Here is a 14,753-nt window from a genome sequence, read left to right as displayed (position 1 = left end):
TGGCCAAGTCGCTCCAGCTGTTGCTGTCAGAGCTTCCCCCTCTCTAAGAAAAGGGTTTAAACTAACCCACATCCCAGTTTTCATCCCTTAAAGCTGCAAGGTGCTTAGAGATCCTCAGGGAGGGAGGAGGAATTACTCCCTTTTCAGCATACAGGGAAGTCTCTCCTCTCCCTGCCCCAGCCTCCCAGCCGCTCCACAGCCAGGCCTGCCTATTTACCTATTGTCCCTGCCTATTTACCCAGGGCCTTTGGCCAGGGGGTCCCTGCAGCCCCCCCTCCCCACTCTCCAGCCCCCTCTGAGCCATTCTTTGCTGTGCAGCTGGGATTAGCATCCAGAGCCGGGTTGGGGCAGTTGGAGCCTAGGAGGCTCAAGCCAGCCTGAACCAGGGGCTGATCTAATCCCCTGAAGAGAAAAGCTCCCGGGGAACCAGGATTTGGTATCCAAACATGAGGCTGAGGGGAGGGGGTGGAGGGATAAAGCAGTGAACCCTGCACAAGCCCCTCTGGGAGCTCCAGAAACACCCCCCCATCCCAGGGTGGGCACCACAGAACTCCTGGGCTGCTTCATAACCAAGGCCCCCAGCCCCTGGCCTCTCCAAAGTGCTGTGCCAACCGTAGCCTGGGGTACCAGCTGCTAGCGCCGGTGCTGGCGCCAATGCCCATGGCGAGGCGCACGTGGGGCGGAGCAAACAGGGTCCCTGGGAGAAACATACCAGCCCGTGCTAGGCAGGGGGGCGGCCTAGAGGATCTAATGGCCCCTTAAGCTGTAAGGCACGCGATGCCAAATAGGAAAGGGATGATTCCCTCTCGGGGTACAGCCAGGCTGCTCCAGCTGCATGGGGTCTCCAGCTGGCCCCACTCTTCCCTTTGGCAATCAAGAGAGGATTTTTTTAGCTGCCCCAAAAGGTCAAGACGCTCACACAGAGGAGACTTGGGGGACCTAGTCACAGCACCGCCTACCCCATCAGCTTCTGGCTAGCTGCTGCCTCAGTTTCCCTCCCCACCCAGGAGCTTTCATGAATTGAGGAACAGCTCTTAGGGCCTGGGGTCATTAATGAGCACACTCCCCCCCAAGCTTTCTTAGCTGGCCCAAACCTAGGGCTCTGTCCTGCCTCCTGCTGCTCTCCACACTCCAGCCTTCCCAGCTGTCTTCCACCCCCCCTTGCCTGGGAGCTAGGGAGAGGTGTTCTGTGTCCAGCAGCTCACGTGCTTCTCCACCTGCTCTCGAGCAATTCCCAGGGCTTCCTACCTGCAATTTCCCTTCTTTCCCCCCTTACGCCTCCCCATGGCCTGAGCTAACCCCATGACCCACCTGGCAGGGTGCTCATTTTGTGCACATAGGGAGGAGGGGGGCTGCAGGAGGGTGGATCCCTTAAAGGGCCAGTCCCCCAGTGGCAGAACGCCCTCCCCCCCCATCCCACACACTCGTCCTGGGGAACATCGCTCAGCAGCCTTTCGTCCCAGCCTGGCATCACTAGATCAAACTGCAACAGCTCGGCGCCTGCCACTGACCAGAGCGACAGAGCGGGGCTTGCTTGGCCCAGCGGGGGCAGAGGGGGAGTTGGAAGATTGCTGAGTGGTCGCACAGCCTACAAGGGAATTACAAAAAAAAGGCACGTTGCAATCAACAAAGCAACGGAAACACCAGCCAGGTGGCAACCCTAGGTGGTGGGTGAGGGGCTCTCACCAGGCCCCCACAGGCCCAATTTGCCACCCTCCTCGTCTTCCTGGCAAATCCATTTCAGAGGCCAGCGCACCTCCTGGTGGCCAGCAAGATTGAACTCAAAAGCCCATCCCGCTCCAGCCCGGAGCTTAACACTGGCCTGGGTTTGGGGTTGTGCGTTGTCCTAGCATAGACATAGTTCCACTGCGCCATGCCAGCCTCTCTGCTGCTGCTCTGTGGATAACTGGGGATGGCGGAGCTGGCACCAGCGCCCCAGCTGATTTTGAACCAAAGAGGTTGCCAGGATTGAGAGAGATGGTGGGAGAAACAGGAGCCTGGACTCTTCTCAAGGTAGGAGCAACCCGGAAACCAGGACTCCTGGGTTCTCTTCCCTCCTCTGTCACTGACTCACCGTGGGGCTTTAAGGCAAGCCTCTTTGCTTCTCTGTTCCTCAGTTTCCCCATCTCATAGAATATCAGGGTTGGAAGGGACCTCAGGAGGTCATCTAGTCCAACCCCCTGCTCAAAGCAGGACCAGTCCCCGACTAAATCATCCCAGCCAGGGCTTTGTCAAGCCTGACCTTAAAAACTTCTAGGGAAGGAGATTCCACCACCTCCCTAGGTAACGCATTCCAGTGTTTCACCACCCTCCTAGTGAAAAAGTTTTTCCTAATAGCCAACCTAAATCTCCCCCACTGCAACTTGAGACATTACTCCTTGATCTGTCATCTGCTACCACTGAGAACAGTCTAGAGCCATCCTCTTTGGAACCCCCTTTCAGGTAGTTGAAAGCAGCTATCAAATCCCCCCTCATTCTTCTCTTCTGAAGACTAAACATCCCCAGTTCCCTCAGCCTCTCCTCATAAGTCATGTGTTCCAGGCCCCTAATCATTTTTGTTGCCCTCCGCTGGACTCTTTCCAATTTTTCCACATCCTTCTTGTAGTGTGGGGCCCAAAACTGGACACCGTACTCCAGATGAGGCCTCACTAATGTCGAATAGAGGGGAACGATCACGTCCCTCGATGTGCTGGCAATGCCCCTACTTACACATCCCAAAATGCCATTGGCCTTCTTGGAAACAAGGGCACACTGTTGACTCATATCCAACTTCTCGTCCACTGTAACCCCTAGGTCCTTGTCTGCAGAACTGCTGCAGAGCCATTCGGTCCCTAGTCTGTAGCGGTGCATTGGATTCTTCCGTCCTAAGTGCAGGACTCTGCACTTATCCTTGTTGAACCTCATCAGATTTCTTTTGGCCCAATCCTCCAATTTGTCTAGGTCCCTCTGTATCCTATCCCTACCCTCCAGCGTATCTACCTCTCTTCCCAGTTTAGTGTCATCTACAAACTTGCTGAGGGTGCATCCACACCATCCTCCAGATCATTTATGAAGATATTGAACAAAACCGGCCCCAGGACCGTCCCCTGGGGCACTCCACTTGATACCGGCTGCCAACTAGACATGGAGCCATTGATCACTACCCGTTGAGCCCGACAATCTAGCCAGCTTTCTATCCACCTTATAGTCCATTCATCCAGCCCATACTTCTTTAACTTGCTGGCAAGAATACTGTGGGAGACCGTGTCAAAAGCTTTGCTAAAGTCAAGGAACAACACGTCCACTGCTTTCCCTTCATCCACAGAGCCCGTTATCTCATCATAGAAGGCAATTAGATTAGTCAGGCATGACTTGCCCTTGGTGAATCCATGCTGACTGTTCCTGATCACTTTCCTCTCCTCTAAGTGCTTCAGAATTGATTCCTTGAGGACCTGCTCCATGATTTTTCCAGGGACTGAGGTGAGGCTGACTGGCCTGTAGTTTCCAGGATCCTCCTCCTTCCCTTTTTTAAAGATGGGCACTACATTAGCCTTTTTCCAGTCGTCCGGGACCTCCCCCGATCGCCATGAGTTTTCAAAGATAATGGCCAATGGCTCTGCAATCACATCCGCCAACTCCTTTAGCACTCTCGGATGCAACGCATCCAGCCCCATGGACTTGTGCACGTCCAGCTTTTCTAAACAGTCCCAAACCACTTCTTTCTCTACAGAGGGCTGGTCACCTCCTCCCCACGCTGTGCTGCCCAGTGCAGTAGTCTGGGAGCTGACCTTGTTCGTGAAGACAGAGGCAAAAAAAGCATTGGGTACATTAGCTTTTTCCACATCCTCTGTCACTAGATTGCCTCCCTCATTCAGTAAGGGGCCCACACTTTTCTTGACTTTCTTCTTGTTGCTAACATACCTGAAGAAACCCTTCTTGTTACTCTTAACATCTCTTGCTAGCTGCAACTCCAGGTGTGATTTGGCCTTCCTGATTTCACTCCTGCAAGCCCGAGCAATATTTTTATACTCATCCCTGGTCATTTGTCCAATCTTCCACTTCTTGTAAGCTTCTTTTTTGTATTTAAGAGCAGCAAGGATTTCACTGTTAAGCCAAGCTGGTCTTCTGCCATATTTACTATTCTTTCTACACATCGGGCTGGTTTGTCCCTGTAACCTCAATAAGAATTCTTTAAAATACAGCCAGCTCTCCTGGACTCCTTTCCCCCTCATGTTATTCTCCCAGGGGATCTTGCCCATCAGTTTCCTGAGGGAGTCAAAGTCTGCTTTTCTGAAGTCCAGGGTCTGTATTCTGCTGCTCTCCTTTCTTCCTGTTAAAGAGAAGGATCGCTCTTCCCACACAGGCTGGGGAGATAGAGATTCACATGAAAGGTGCCTTAGAAAGGTGCAGGGGGACGTGCCAGGATGGGCAGGGATGGTGTCCCTAGCCTCTGTTTGCCAGAAGCTAGGAATGAGCGACAGGGGATGGATCACTTGATGATCGCCTGTTCTGTTCATTCCCTCTGGGGCACCTGGCATTGGCCACTGTCGGAAGATGGGACACCGGGCTAGATGGATCCTTGGTCTGACCCAGTTAGGGCTATTCTTATGAGACAATTCTATCAAAACCGGAACCCTTTGCAAAATCCGGCCATTCTGCCAGAATTTAGTTTCAGAAAAAGCAAGTAGGACCAATGGTGGCGACATGGCCCAGGGTGACATTTTGGGAACAAAACGTTTAATTTTGTTTTGAGAAACAACTTGTCATTTTTTTTAAAATGTTGCTTTATATTCTCTAACCCAACACAAAATAAAGTTGTCGAAATCAAGAGGTTTTGATCACTGAAGTTTGCAGAGTTTCCCTGCCTGGAGAATTTTGAATTTTTCCGTTTTTGCTCCAACGTGGCACAAAGCCAGATTTAGAAATCTCAAAATCCTTTGTGAAACAGAACTTGCACCTGCCCCACAGCTCCAGCTGGAGCTGACTGCTTTGCATCTCTCTGGGCTTGTCTACATGATGCATTAACCCACCCCAGCCGGGGTGTCAATTCTAACGTACACCAGCATTTCGCACCCTAAACCGGGCCGTTTGGGCCGGGCTGCCCCGCACTGAAAGTTCCCTAGTGCACGTTAAGGTAGGACAGTTTGAAAAGGGACTACGTGAACGTGTTCTAGGGAATGTTTGGTGCATGCCAGCAGGGTCCATGCGGGCCAATGAGCGTGGGACAAGCTGATGTGCACCAAATTTACACCGCAGCTGGTTCATGGACACCGTGCAGACAAGCCCTCTCATTCACTGCCTTACTGTTTCTCTAGCACCCTCAGTCCCCGCATCTGAACACACTGTTGCATTAACCCCCACCCGACCCTGCCAGCGTGAGGAGTCTCTATTTTGGTGACGGGGAAACCGAGGCACGGAAACGTCACCCATTAATTCTTGGTGCTAACAGCTGCCGCCAACAGCCTAGAACACACACTTACGCCAAAACCTAGTCACCATGGCAGAAACATTGCCGCCTAGACAAACCACGGCCTGTTACTAAGGAGAGGCAGCTGCCTCCTGCACTGTAGGACTGGCATGGACTTGCCAGAGCCCTGTGCTCCCCCTGCTGGCGGCTGGGCACTACCAACCCCTGCTTCTAGGCTATTTGATGAGTAAGTTCTGCACCACAGGAAGCTGGGAAAGCAGGGAGAGAGAATAAAGAGCAAGTATGTGCCACAGAAAGCCAGTTAAAGAAAGCTCTTCTACTGCCCCTATTGCCAACTGGGCTGCTAACTTAGCAGCACCTAAATTTGGCATAATATTTTCTGCCCAGGGGTGGTACAAGGGTTAATGAGTTTAGCACTTAAGACTTGGCTGGAAAATGGGAGAGAAGGAACTTGGTAAGAATCACAAGTAGCCTGGTTCGGAGACACTGCACTGAGGAAGTGGCCAGGCTGATGGAAGAGATTTCCCAATCTGAGCTGAAAGTGCATTTTTGCAACGCTCCTAGGCTTGGCCTGTGTTCTCAGCATGTGCAGCGTGGCCCAGGGGGGTAGGGCACTAGTCAGGTATGCAGGAGAGTTGGGTTCTATTCCCAACTCTGCCACCGACCTGCTGCATGATCTTGGGCAAGTCACTTCAACTCTGTGCCTGTTTCCCCTCTTCCCCCAGTCTATTTAGACTAGCAGCTCTTCAGGGCAGGGCTTATCTCACCGAGTGGCTGTGCCAGGCCCTGATCCCAACTGCTATGATAGTGGGTAGCCCTTAGTGGAGATACCCTAGGCATGGATACAATTCGCCCCCTCCCCAAAAGTAAGTGGATTTATCGCAGACATGGCCAGAAGAAAAACACCAGGTCTCACTCCTATCCCATTACAAAAGAAGGCTTTATCAGTCATCACACCATCTCTATTAAAAGGATTTTACTCTGAATCAAAAAAATATTTTAAAAATCCCAATTTTACAGACTTTTAGTGAATCTTCTCCCACACTTAGGGGAAAAAAACCCAACTCAACTTCTTGTAGCAGCTGCTCTCCACCCTCAAGGAGTCTCCAGGGTGGGGTTAGCAGGGCAATCATTTTAGCCCCTGAACAAAGCAGCACCATTCGGCCCTCTTCCACAGCACCGGAAGCATCTGGTTCTCTGGAGACGAGCTGCCGTGTGGCACTGCCAAGAGCTGGGCAGTGCCTGCTACAGCAGATTAGCCCTTGCAGACCCAGTGATACTGCAACCCGTTCTGCAGCAGACCCTTCCCCTCCATTCTGGGGCATGACTTGCACGCTGCATGACCTCCCAGTAGGGGGTGCCTGGGAGCGACACGGATGCATGCCTACCTTTGCCCCAGCAGCTCTCTCGCGGAGGCAGCCACATTAACGCTCAGCCCCCTTGCCAGGCTACGTTGCAATGGGGCAGGTCCTTCAGGCTGAGACACACGCGTGCCTTGCTGGGGAGGAGCCCCGGATGGAATGCTGTAGAGTTTCTAGACCGTCACCCAGGGAAATTGGGCTCACTAACCCTGCAGGAGGCGCCCTCACCCAGCTGCCACTGGATGGAAGTTAGCAGGGTTGGTTGCACCTCGGGGCGGGGGGGGAGCACCCCATCCTTTTAGAGTTCCATTCCAGCTGAGCCCTCCCCAAAGCAGGCCAACCTTTGCCAGCGGGCAAGTTCCCAGCTGAGCCGGACACACTGGCGCCGTGGCAAGCGCAGAAACGCCACAGCTGTTCTCACTACCATAAACCCTGGGGCAGGGCTGAGAGTCCAGAGGGCCCTTCGTGGCCCCAGGGCAGGAGGCGGGCAGCCAGATGGGCTCGCTGCTCCGCCAACCAAGGCGCTAACCCAGACCCTACAGTATCAGAGATACAGATAAATAGATGCCAATAAAGGACCATTTCAAAAGCGAGTCGTCAGTACTTCTTGACAGGACTTCCCAGCACCCTCTGCTGCAGCCCCAGTCAGACAGAGGAGCCGCGGGACAATTCGCCTCCGAAGCGGGCGACGTTTGTACAGGGAGGGGGGGAGCAGAGTTTGCAAGACCTGCCATGAGCCCGATTCTGGGCAGGTTCGAGTCCAAGAAGCCCGGTCAGAGCTTCAGTCCTTTGCAGCTGACAGGAGGGAAAGAAACTCCGGCAGTGCCCCAGGCCCCTGAATCCACAGCACAGAGACCGCCAGGGCCCCCCAGGGCCTCGCAATCCCAGCCACGCCTCCACCAGCGCTGCTGCCCAGCCCCATGAACAGGGTGATCTGCTCTGAGTCCCATGCCCCAGCTCCTGCCATGGGGAGGGCGAGTCCCAGGCTGCTCCCAGCTGCAGAGAACGGGGCACTTGGGGTATTGGTCTTCCCTGGATGTCTCTGGCAGGCAGGTGCTGGCCTGAGGAGGGGCTCAGTCCTCGACGGGGACCTGCAGCGCAGAGTACACCATCACTCGGTTCTCTTCCTCCTGTTTACCTGCAAGGGAAGGGCAAAAGTCAGTAACTCAGGCAGTCCCCAGCAGCGGGGGACCTGGCTGAGCCAGACAGCAATGGAGAACACACGAAGCCGCTTGGGTGGCTTAAAGGTTTCATACCCTTCTACTTCTGGCTCACAGGTTCGAATCCAGCTTCTGCAGGAGGCTGGAGATCAGCCGCAGTCTGTGCCCTAGCAGGGGAGGCTGCTCCAGGGTGGACGCCACCGGCACTACGTGGCCCACACCAGTCTCCTCGCTGGGGGTCTCAGCAGCGAGAGCAAGGACTGAGCTGGCCAATGGAAAGCGAATGTCTCGCAGGGCCAGGGCCAAGGCTGCACGTTCTCTATCGGCTCGTGGAGCTGGAGGATGACTTGGACCTACCAGGGCTGTTTCCCCACCACCGCATTTAGACGGTTAGCGATGGAGCGGTGTCTGGGCAACCCCAGCCCCAGCACCTGGCTGGGAGTCTCTGTTGCCATACACCACCCAGCTACCACAAGAGACAGCCAGCACTCCGGGGGGGAATAGCCCTCCCCCACCACAAGTCAGGGGTGGAGCAGTCTGGGATCTGGTGGAAATCCCCGGCTAATCCCATCCCACTCGCTTCCTCCTCCCGCTGCAGGCCAGGCAGGATCAGGGTCTCCGAGGCCTTCTTAGCTCACATCATTTCGAGCCAATCGTCCTGGAGCGGGTCATTAGGTGGGCGTTGTGCGTACCCGCCAACTGGGAGCCGCTGCTGTCCATGTGCCACTGCCCCCCAAAGCACCTTAGGCCAAGGGAGTCTCCCGAGCGGGTTAGTGCTGCTATCCAGCACTTTCAGTGACTGTGGTACTGCCACACACCCCCCACCCTCCCACGAGGGGGCCGGCTGGCTAGATCCTTACAGGAGAGGCAGGTGAGGACGTTGTGCAAGGAGCCTCCGGCCGTGAAGAAGGCCCAGACGCCCATGGAGATGGTGATGACGTAAATGGGGACGAGGCTGGCCTGGTACCAGGGATTCAGGAACGTCTAGGAGCGATGGAGGGAGAGCGAGGTCAGAAGGGCCGCTGCCTTCCATCTGCCTGCAGAGCCCTGGCACCCAGGCCCAGCGACTGCCCCCGGTCCAGGCTCTCTAAGTCTTTGGGGCAGACAGGCAGCATTCCCTCCCCTGTCTGAGCAGAGCAATGCTGATCCCTCCTGCAACTTCTGCCCAGCGGTTCCACCATGAGGAGCTTAGTGGATAATACAGAGCCCCTTGCAAGGGGCCTTTGGGATCCTTAAGTCCTTTATTAACACTGCTTACGCTCCCTCCCCTCACAAGCTGTCAGGATCAGCCACCGCAGGGGGAGGGGCAGAACAGGGAGTGACTAGCCCTGAATGAGCTTGTGTGACATTTCAGCAGACAAGTGCACTCTGCAGCATTGCTACTGCAGCCTGGACTATCCCATTTCCCACTCCCCCAGGCTCCCATCCTCTCCCCTGCAAAGGCCAGGGCAGTGCCAGCCAGCCCCACGCTGCCGGCCGTCAGATCCGATCGCCTCTCTATCGAGCAACGACTTCAGCCCCACTCACCAACCCGGACGTGATGAGGTGACTGGCCACCACCAGCGCCAGGGACCAATACCGCCGCCTCTCGCAGGCGTCAAAGAAGATCACCCCCCAGAACGTGTGTAGGAAGACGACGGCCATGGTCAGGAATGCTGGCAGGAGAGGGGGGGCGGGCGGGGGGGTCAGACCAGTGAGGTGTCAGCACCCCAAACCTTCACAACAGCAACATGTTACCACCCTCTTCCCACTTCTACAGCGCTTTTCCACCTGGAAGATCCCGAAGGGTTTTGCAGACAGGTATGTGCATGGCTACTGAAATGCAGCCACCTCTGGAGTGGAGCCCAGCAGCCATCCCACACAAAAAGCTTTTATAGGAGGAGGTGGGAATCGTTTCGCCAGTGGAATCTGAAGTTGGGAAAGGGGATAAATTTGAGACTAACATCCCAGTCTTTATGGGGATCATTAGCGACCCTAAACAAAGAGGACCTAGGTGTCACATCTCATTTGGAAGAAGGATTCACAGTTGTAGCCACAAGCGGTTCCTCCAGGCTATGTAACGATAACCCTTTTCTAGCCCCTTTCATCCAGGGCTCTCAAGACACATGCTAGTCATCAAGATTCAGAGCCCCACCAGCAGGTAGCCACATTTTTAGTGAGGGCCCAAGGTCACACAAAGATCAGTGGCAGAGCCAGGACTAAAACCCCAATGAAGTTAAAAGGAGGTTTACCGTTTACTTCAACGGGGCCAGGATTAACAATAGCTCTCTACACTCCCAGTTTCCTACTCTAACCAGTAGACAGCACAGCCTCCCAAGGTGGATGCTGCTGTGGTGATATATTTAGCTCTTGACTGACAGGGAGGGACGGGGCAGCCTTGCATCACGCCCCAACAGTCTCCTCTGGTTCTGGTTGTATCTGATCTTCTACAGCTGGAGGGAAAGCTGGTTCCTCCGGCTGTGTTTGACCTGGGCTCTGAGCCCAACCCAATGACTGACATCAGGGCAGGAGCGATCCCATCATTCCCAAGCGCACAGGGGCTCCTGCCTTACCTGACGTGATGAAGTAATAAGGCGAATCCCCATGGATCCCTACGATGCCTGGCCCTATGGAGTCCGCCAGGATGTTAATGACCGAGAAGACCCCACTGATGATCCCGAAGGACAGCCCCGACACTAGGAGGAGGAAGAGTATATCGTCCAACAGCGCAGAAGTTACCAACGGCTATGCAAAGCACCACAATGAGCTTTGGACTCATTTGACAAGCGCCGGGGAGTTCCCCAGCATCTTCCACGTTACCCCTGCTCTCCCAGGAGGTGAGGAGACAGACTTACCATCCGGAGATGCCTGGAGAATTCAGTGCATCGCAGGGCTGCATCCAATGCGTTCTGGGGCAGGGAGGGGATGGGACCAGCAAGGGGAGGAAGATGCATCTTAAGTACGCACCAAGGCTACTGGTAAGTGGCAGAAGTTAACAGATGGAAGCATGACTGCCAGCCAGCGATTGCAGCACAGAGTCAGCAGCTCCTGGCTGCTCTGTTCCAATTCTTGTATCACCCCCATCACCGTGATATCTGGGCACCCTAGGCCTGCTGCAGAGCATGCCTGAAACGGTGCGTGGAGGGGGTCAGTCATTTACATGGGGGGAGGGGAAGCACAGGCCCTTGCCCAGCAGCTGACTCACCATAGGCCATCTGCTTGAGGGAGATGGGAGACTGCCCATCCTCACTGAGCGTTGCCAAGCCTTCGTCGGCTTTCCTGGAGGTCAGAGAAAGAAGAGAATGGCTGATGGGTTTGAAGCAGGAGATGAACTGGAAGGGGGGCTGGCGGCATACAGGGGGAGGTGGTATTTATCAAGCAAGTGGCAGAGAAAAAGAGCAGCTAATGGATCATATCTACAAGGAAGACACGGGGGCAACACTTGGGAGAGGGTTCGACAATCAGGTGCCACCCACGGTTTCTAATAATACTGCCTGACTCTTTTCATCAGCAGATCTCACAGCACCTTACCCAGGAGGGCAGCCCCATTTCACACAGGGGGAAACAGTCTGCTCCTAGAGGGGTTCTCTTACTTGAGTAGCTTGAAGTAGGCAAATCGAAATGCCTCCTGCAGCAGCACCGACACCGCGGCCCCAAAGACCAGGAGGCCATACTGCAGCCTGGAGTCCTCCTGATTGCTGAGCTGCACTGAAATGAACCAGATCAAAGAGGCCAGCAGCAGGGAAACTAGCCAGAAAAACGCCCTGTCAAAGAGAGAGAAATGGGAAACAAGCTAAGATGTGTGTTGTCAAGGCAGCAGTTTCCCTGTGGGTCATGTGCTCAGTAAGGGAAGTTTTATCATCTCATACCACACTTGATCATGCTTGTGTGAGACATGCTTCTCCTAGGCAGGGGGCAAAAAGGAGGTGTGGGGCCTAGGTTCTACTCCTAGAGCTGACACTGACTCACTCAGCAACTCCGGGCAAAGCACTTCCTCTCTGTGAAATGGGGAAGATTCAAGAACATGGGTCTCCTTCCAAGACCCATCCCTGCGGTGAGAAACGGACCACTACAACCATCGGTCTGGGCTGGCCAACTCCCTTCCATAAGCAGCAAACATCTCACGCTGCTGCTGACTCATGGGCATCACCAGGTCTTGTTACTGATTGACTGGTAGCTGCAATCCTGCAACAGTCAACACAGAAGAGCAAATACTGGGGGGTCTTAAGAGTTTTTTGCAAATAATAAATGTCCATTTGTCACATGGAGCCTGTAACCCCCGCCCACTTGGTGGGGTGCTCTATCACCCCCTAGTGGTGGCAGGGCTATTTATGAGCCTGCTCCAATGTGGGGCTTTTAGTGCAGGCAGTAGAGCCTCATGCTTTTCTACCCAGAGGTCCAGCATTCAATCCCGGCTGCCAGAGACTCACCGAGGGACATTGTATTACAGGGTCAGCCTGCAGCCAAGAGACACATGTAACCGGCTCTTTAAGAGAGCAACGTACAACACTGCACAGCAGTTAAAGCAGCCAAGCAATCCGAACCCCCACCCCAAAGAGGTCCTGCACAATAATACAGTGCAAACACTGAGCCCTGAGTGGACTTTAGAGTCGCAAAGGTTTGAGCAAAGGTGGTTTAAATCCCGACTACACTTGCTCCGTAGCTCAGGAGCTGCTGTTTGGCACCAGTTGGAGATGTCTCACCCAGCCTGTACGGTTGGTACACAGATTACATGGCTAAGGTGCAGATAAGGTTGCAGCCATGTGGCCATTATGTCCCTTCTGGAACGCGAGAGCTGAAGTCCAGGAACTCAATTGCTGGGAAACCAGGAGACGTGGGGGGCAACTTAATCCTCCCAAGAATGTTCAGAGTTAAGTCCGAAAGGCAGAAAACAAAAGGTGAAAAGCCAGGAAACGCAGGGTTAGTTTTCCACTTTCCAAATGGTGCTAGAAAGTTAAAGCCTCACTCTGCCTGGAATGGGGGAGACTCAGCCTAGCCCACATCTGTCACCCAGAGACAATACAAAGAAGACCCCCCCAAGTGCCTGCAGGCTAACCCAGAGATGGGGGCAACCTTCATCTCCCCCCAAGACCTCCCCCATGTGATCACCCCTACTAGTTCTCCAACCCCCAGGACAATCAACCTGATGGGGCCCCTAGCAACCCCCTATCCCAATGAGTCACCACCCCCAGCTGCCAGTATAATCACCCAAGGGGTCCCCCCCCCCAGCTCATGGGGACGAAGCTCCCCCACAGGGGTATCTAGCACCTCCACACACTCCCTGAGTGGGACCTCGGACAAGTCCAGCCCCTGAGGGAATGCCCAGTATGGACCCACCCCACCACCAGGTGGATCATGCTGGGGGGGGGAGGGGGGTGTGTCCCTGCACCTCCTCACCAAGGGTCCCCCCCTGAGTCACCCAGCCCTAGCATGACTTCCACGGGGGAGCCCCCTCAGCCCCCAGCTCCACCCCCAGACGCCACACGAGAAGTCCCCATTACCAACCCCCCCACCCGGACGATCCCCCCCGGGGGGAGCCTATCCCCAGCCCCAGACTCACCCCGCCACCAGGATGATGATCCGGAGCGGGTCCCCGGCCACAGTGAGTAGGAAGAGGGAGAAGGCCGGGCCGAAGGCCACGAACGTGCAGCCGAAGAACACGGTGACCCCCATGGCGGCGGCGGGTCAGGCTCTGGGGCCCAGGACTGGGGGGGGTGTCAAGATCTGGGGCCGAGGGCTGGGGAGGCTCAGAGCGAGGCGGAGGGGTCAGGCTTTGGGGCTGGAGGGGGGGGGGGTCAGGACTGGGGGGCACGGGCCGGAGAGGGGGGCAGGCACTGGGGCCCAGGACCAGGGGCTGGGGGGGGGTCAGGACTGGGGGGCACGGGCCGGAGGGGGGGCAGGCACTGGGGCCCAGGACTTGGGGGCACGGGCCGGAGAGGGGGGCTGGGGGGGGTCAGGGCTGGGGGGGCACGGACCGGAGAGGGGGGCAGGCGCTGGGGCCCAGGGCTGGGGGGCACGGGCCGGAGAGGGGGGCAGGCACTGGGGCCCAGGACCAGGGGCTGGGGGGGGGGTCAGGACTGGGGGGCACGGGCCGGAGGGGGGGCAGGCACTGGGGCCCAGGACTGGGGGGCACGGGCCGGAGAGGGGGGCTGGGGGGGTCAGGGCTGGGGGGCACAGGCCGGAGAGGGGGAGCAGGCGCTGGGGCCCGGGAGAGTTGTGGAGGGCGCCCCACAACTACCCCTGCCGAGGATCCGCCAGCGGCCGCACCTGCGATCCCTCCCGCTACGGAAGCCGAGCGGGGGGACGACAAAGCCCGGCAGTGGGCCCCGCCTCCAGCGGATTGACGTGACCTGGCTGGCCAATGGGCGGGGCGCGTGCCCCCGGCTAGGTTGTCGCCGGCACCGCTCAACCGCCCCGCCCCACGGCATGGCGGGAGTTGTAGTTTTCTGGGCGTGGCCACGGCCCGGAGCAAGGGGCCGCGTGGGCGGGCGGATGCTCAGCGTGGAGGTGGGAGGAGGAGCACGGCCGGAATGGTGCCTGCTCCGGGCCGGGCCGGGCTAGGCCGGGCAGGTCTGGGGGTTTGCTAATGTCTTAGTGACAAATGCACAGAAAACTGAAGTTGCAAAGTTTGGCTCTGGGGCTGAACTCCCCCCAAGTCCAGGGTTTTGGGGGGAGTCACCCCCCCCCCCACATCCACACACCGTTAAACAGCATCCACCGGATCGAGGCACAGCGTGGAGACAAGTGGCCGCGAGACAAAATCCTTCTAATGAGCTTGCCGGGGCTTTTGTTGTTGTTGTTGGTCTGTTTGTACAGCGCCTAGCACAATGGAATCCTGACCCCAGT

The 14,753-nt window shown here is 56.2% G+C and overlaps 1 protein-coding gene across 2 annotated transcripts; it reads right to left on the bottom strand.

Annotated features, from left to right (window-relative positions):
- Nucleotides 1-6,109: 6,109 nt before the first annotated feature.
- Nucleotides 6,110-13,617, bottom strand: APH1A (aph-1A gamma-secretase subunit). Of its 2 annotated transcripts, none has more exons than XM_074938615.1 (7): nucleotides 13,468-13,617; nucleotides 11,501-11,671; nucleotides 11,113-11,186; nucleotides 10,481-10,603; nucleotides 9,456-9,583; nucleotides 8,789-8,912; nucleotides 6,110-7,906 (listed from the first exon to the last, which is right to left on the bottom strand). In XM_074938615.1, exons 1-7 carry the CDS (start codon nucleotides 13,578-13,580, stop codon nucleotides 7,842-7,844), a joined length of 798 nt encoding a protein of 265 aa, XP_074794716.1. In that variant the 5' UTR covers nucleotides 13,581-13,617; the 3' UTR covers nucleotides 6,110-7,841. The 2 variants fall into 2 exon arrangements, with proteins under 2 accessions (XP_074794716.1, XP_074794717.1); XM_074938616.1 differs by lacking the exon at nucleotides 13,468-13,617 and adding an exon at nucleotides 12,611-12,928.
- Nucleotides 13,618-14,753: the final 1,136 nt, after the last annotated feature.

This window comes from Natator depressus, chromosome 24, assembly GCF_965152275.1.
Source record: "Natator depressus isolate rNatDep1 chromosome 24, rNatDep2.hap1, whole genome shotgun sequence".
Lineage (NCBI taxonomy): Eukaryota > Metazoa > Chordata > Testudines > Cheloniidae > Natator > Natator depressus.
The sequence above is the reverse complement of the archived record's forward strand: the minus strand, read 5'-3'. Positions and strand labels throughout refer to the sequence as shown.

Bases quoted from the DNA above. Each gene is read 5' to 3' on its own strand.
- APH1A (XM_074938615.1), bottom strand. From the start codon at position 13,580: ATGGGGGTCACCGTGTTCTTCGGCTGCACGTTCGTGGCCTTCGGCCCG. The intron at 11,187-11,500 runs GTAAGAGAACCC...TCTGACCTCCAG, and splicing joins GCCTACTTCAAGCTACTCAA to GAAAGCCGACGAAGGCTTGG. The intron at 10,604-11,112 runs GTGAGTCAGCTG...TCCTCCTCCTAG, and splicing joins CCTCAAGCAGATGGCCTATG to TGTCGGGGCTGTCCTTCGGG.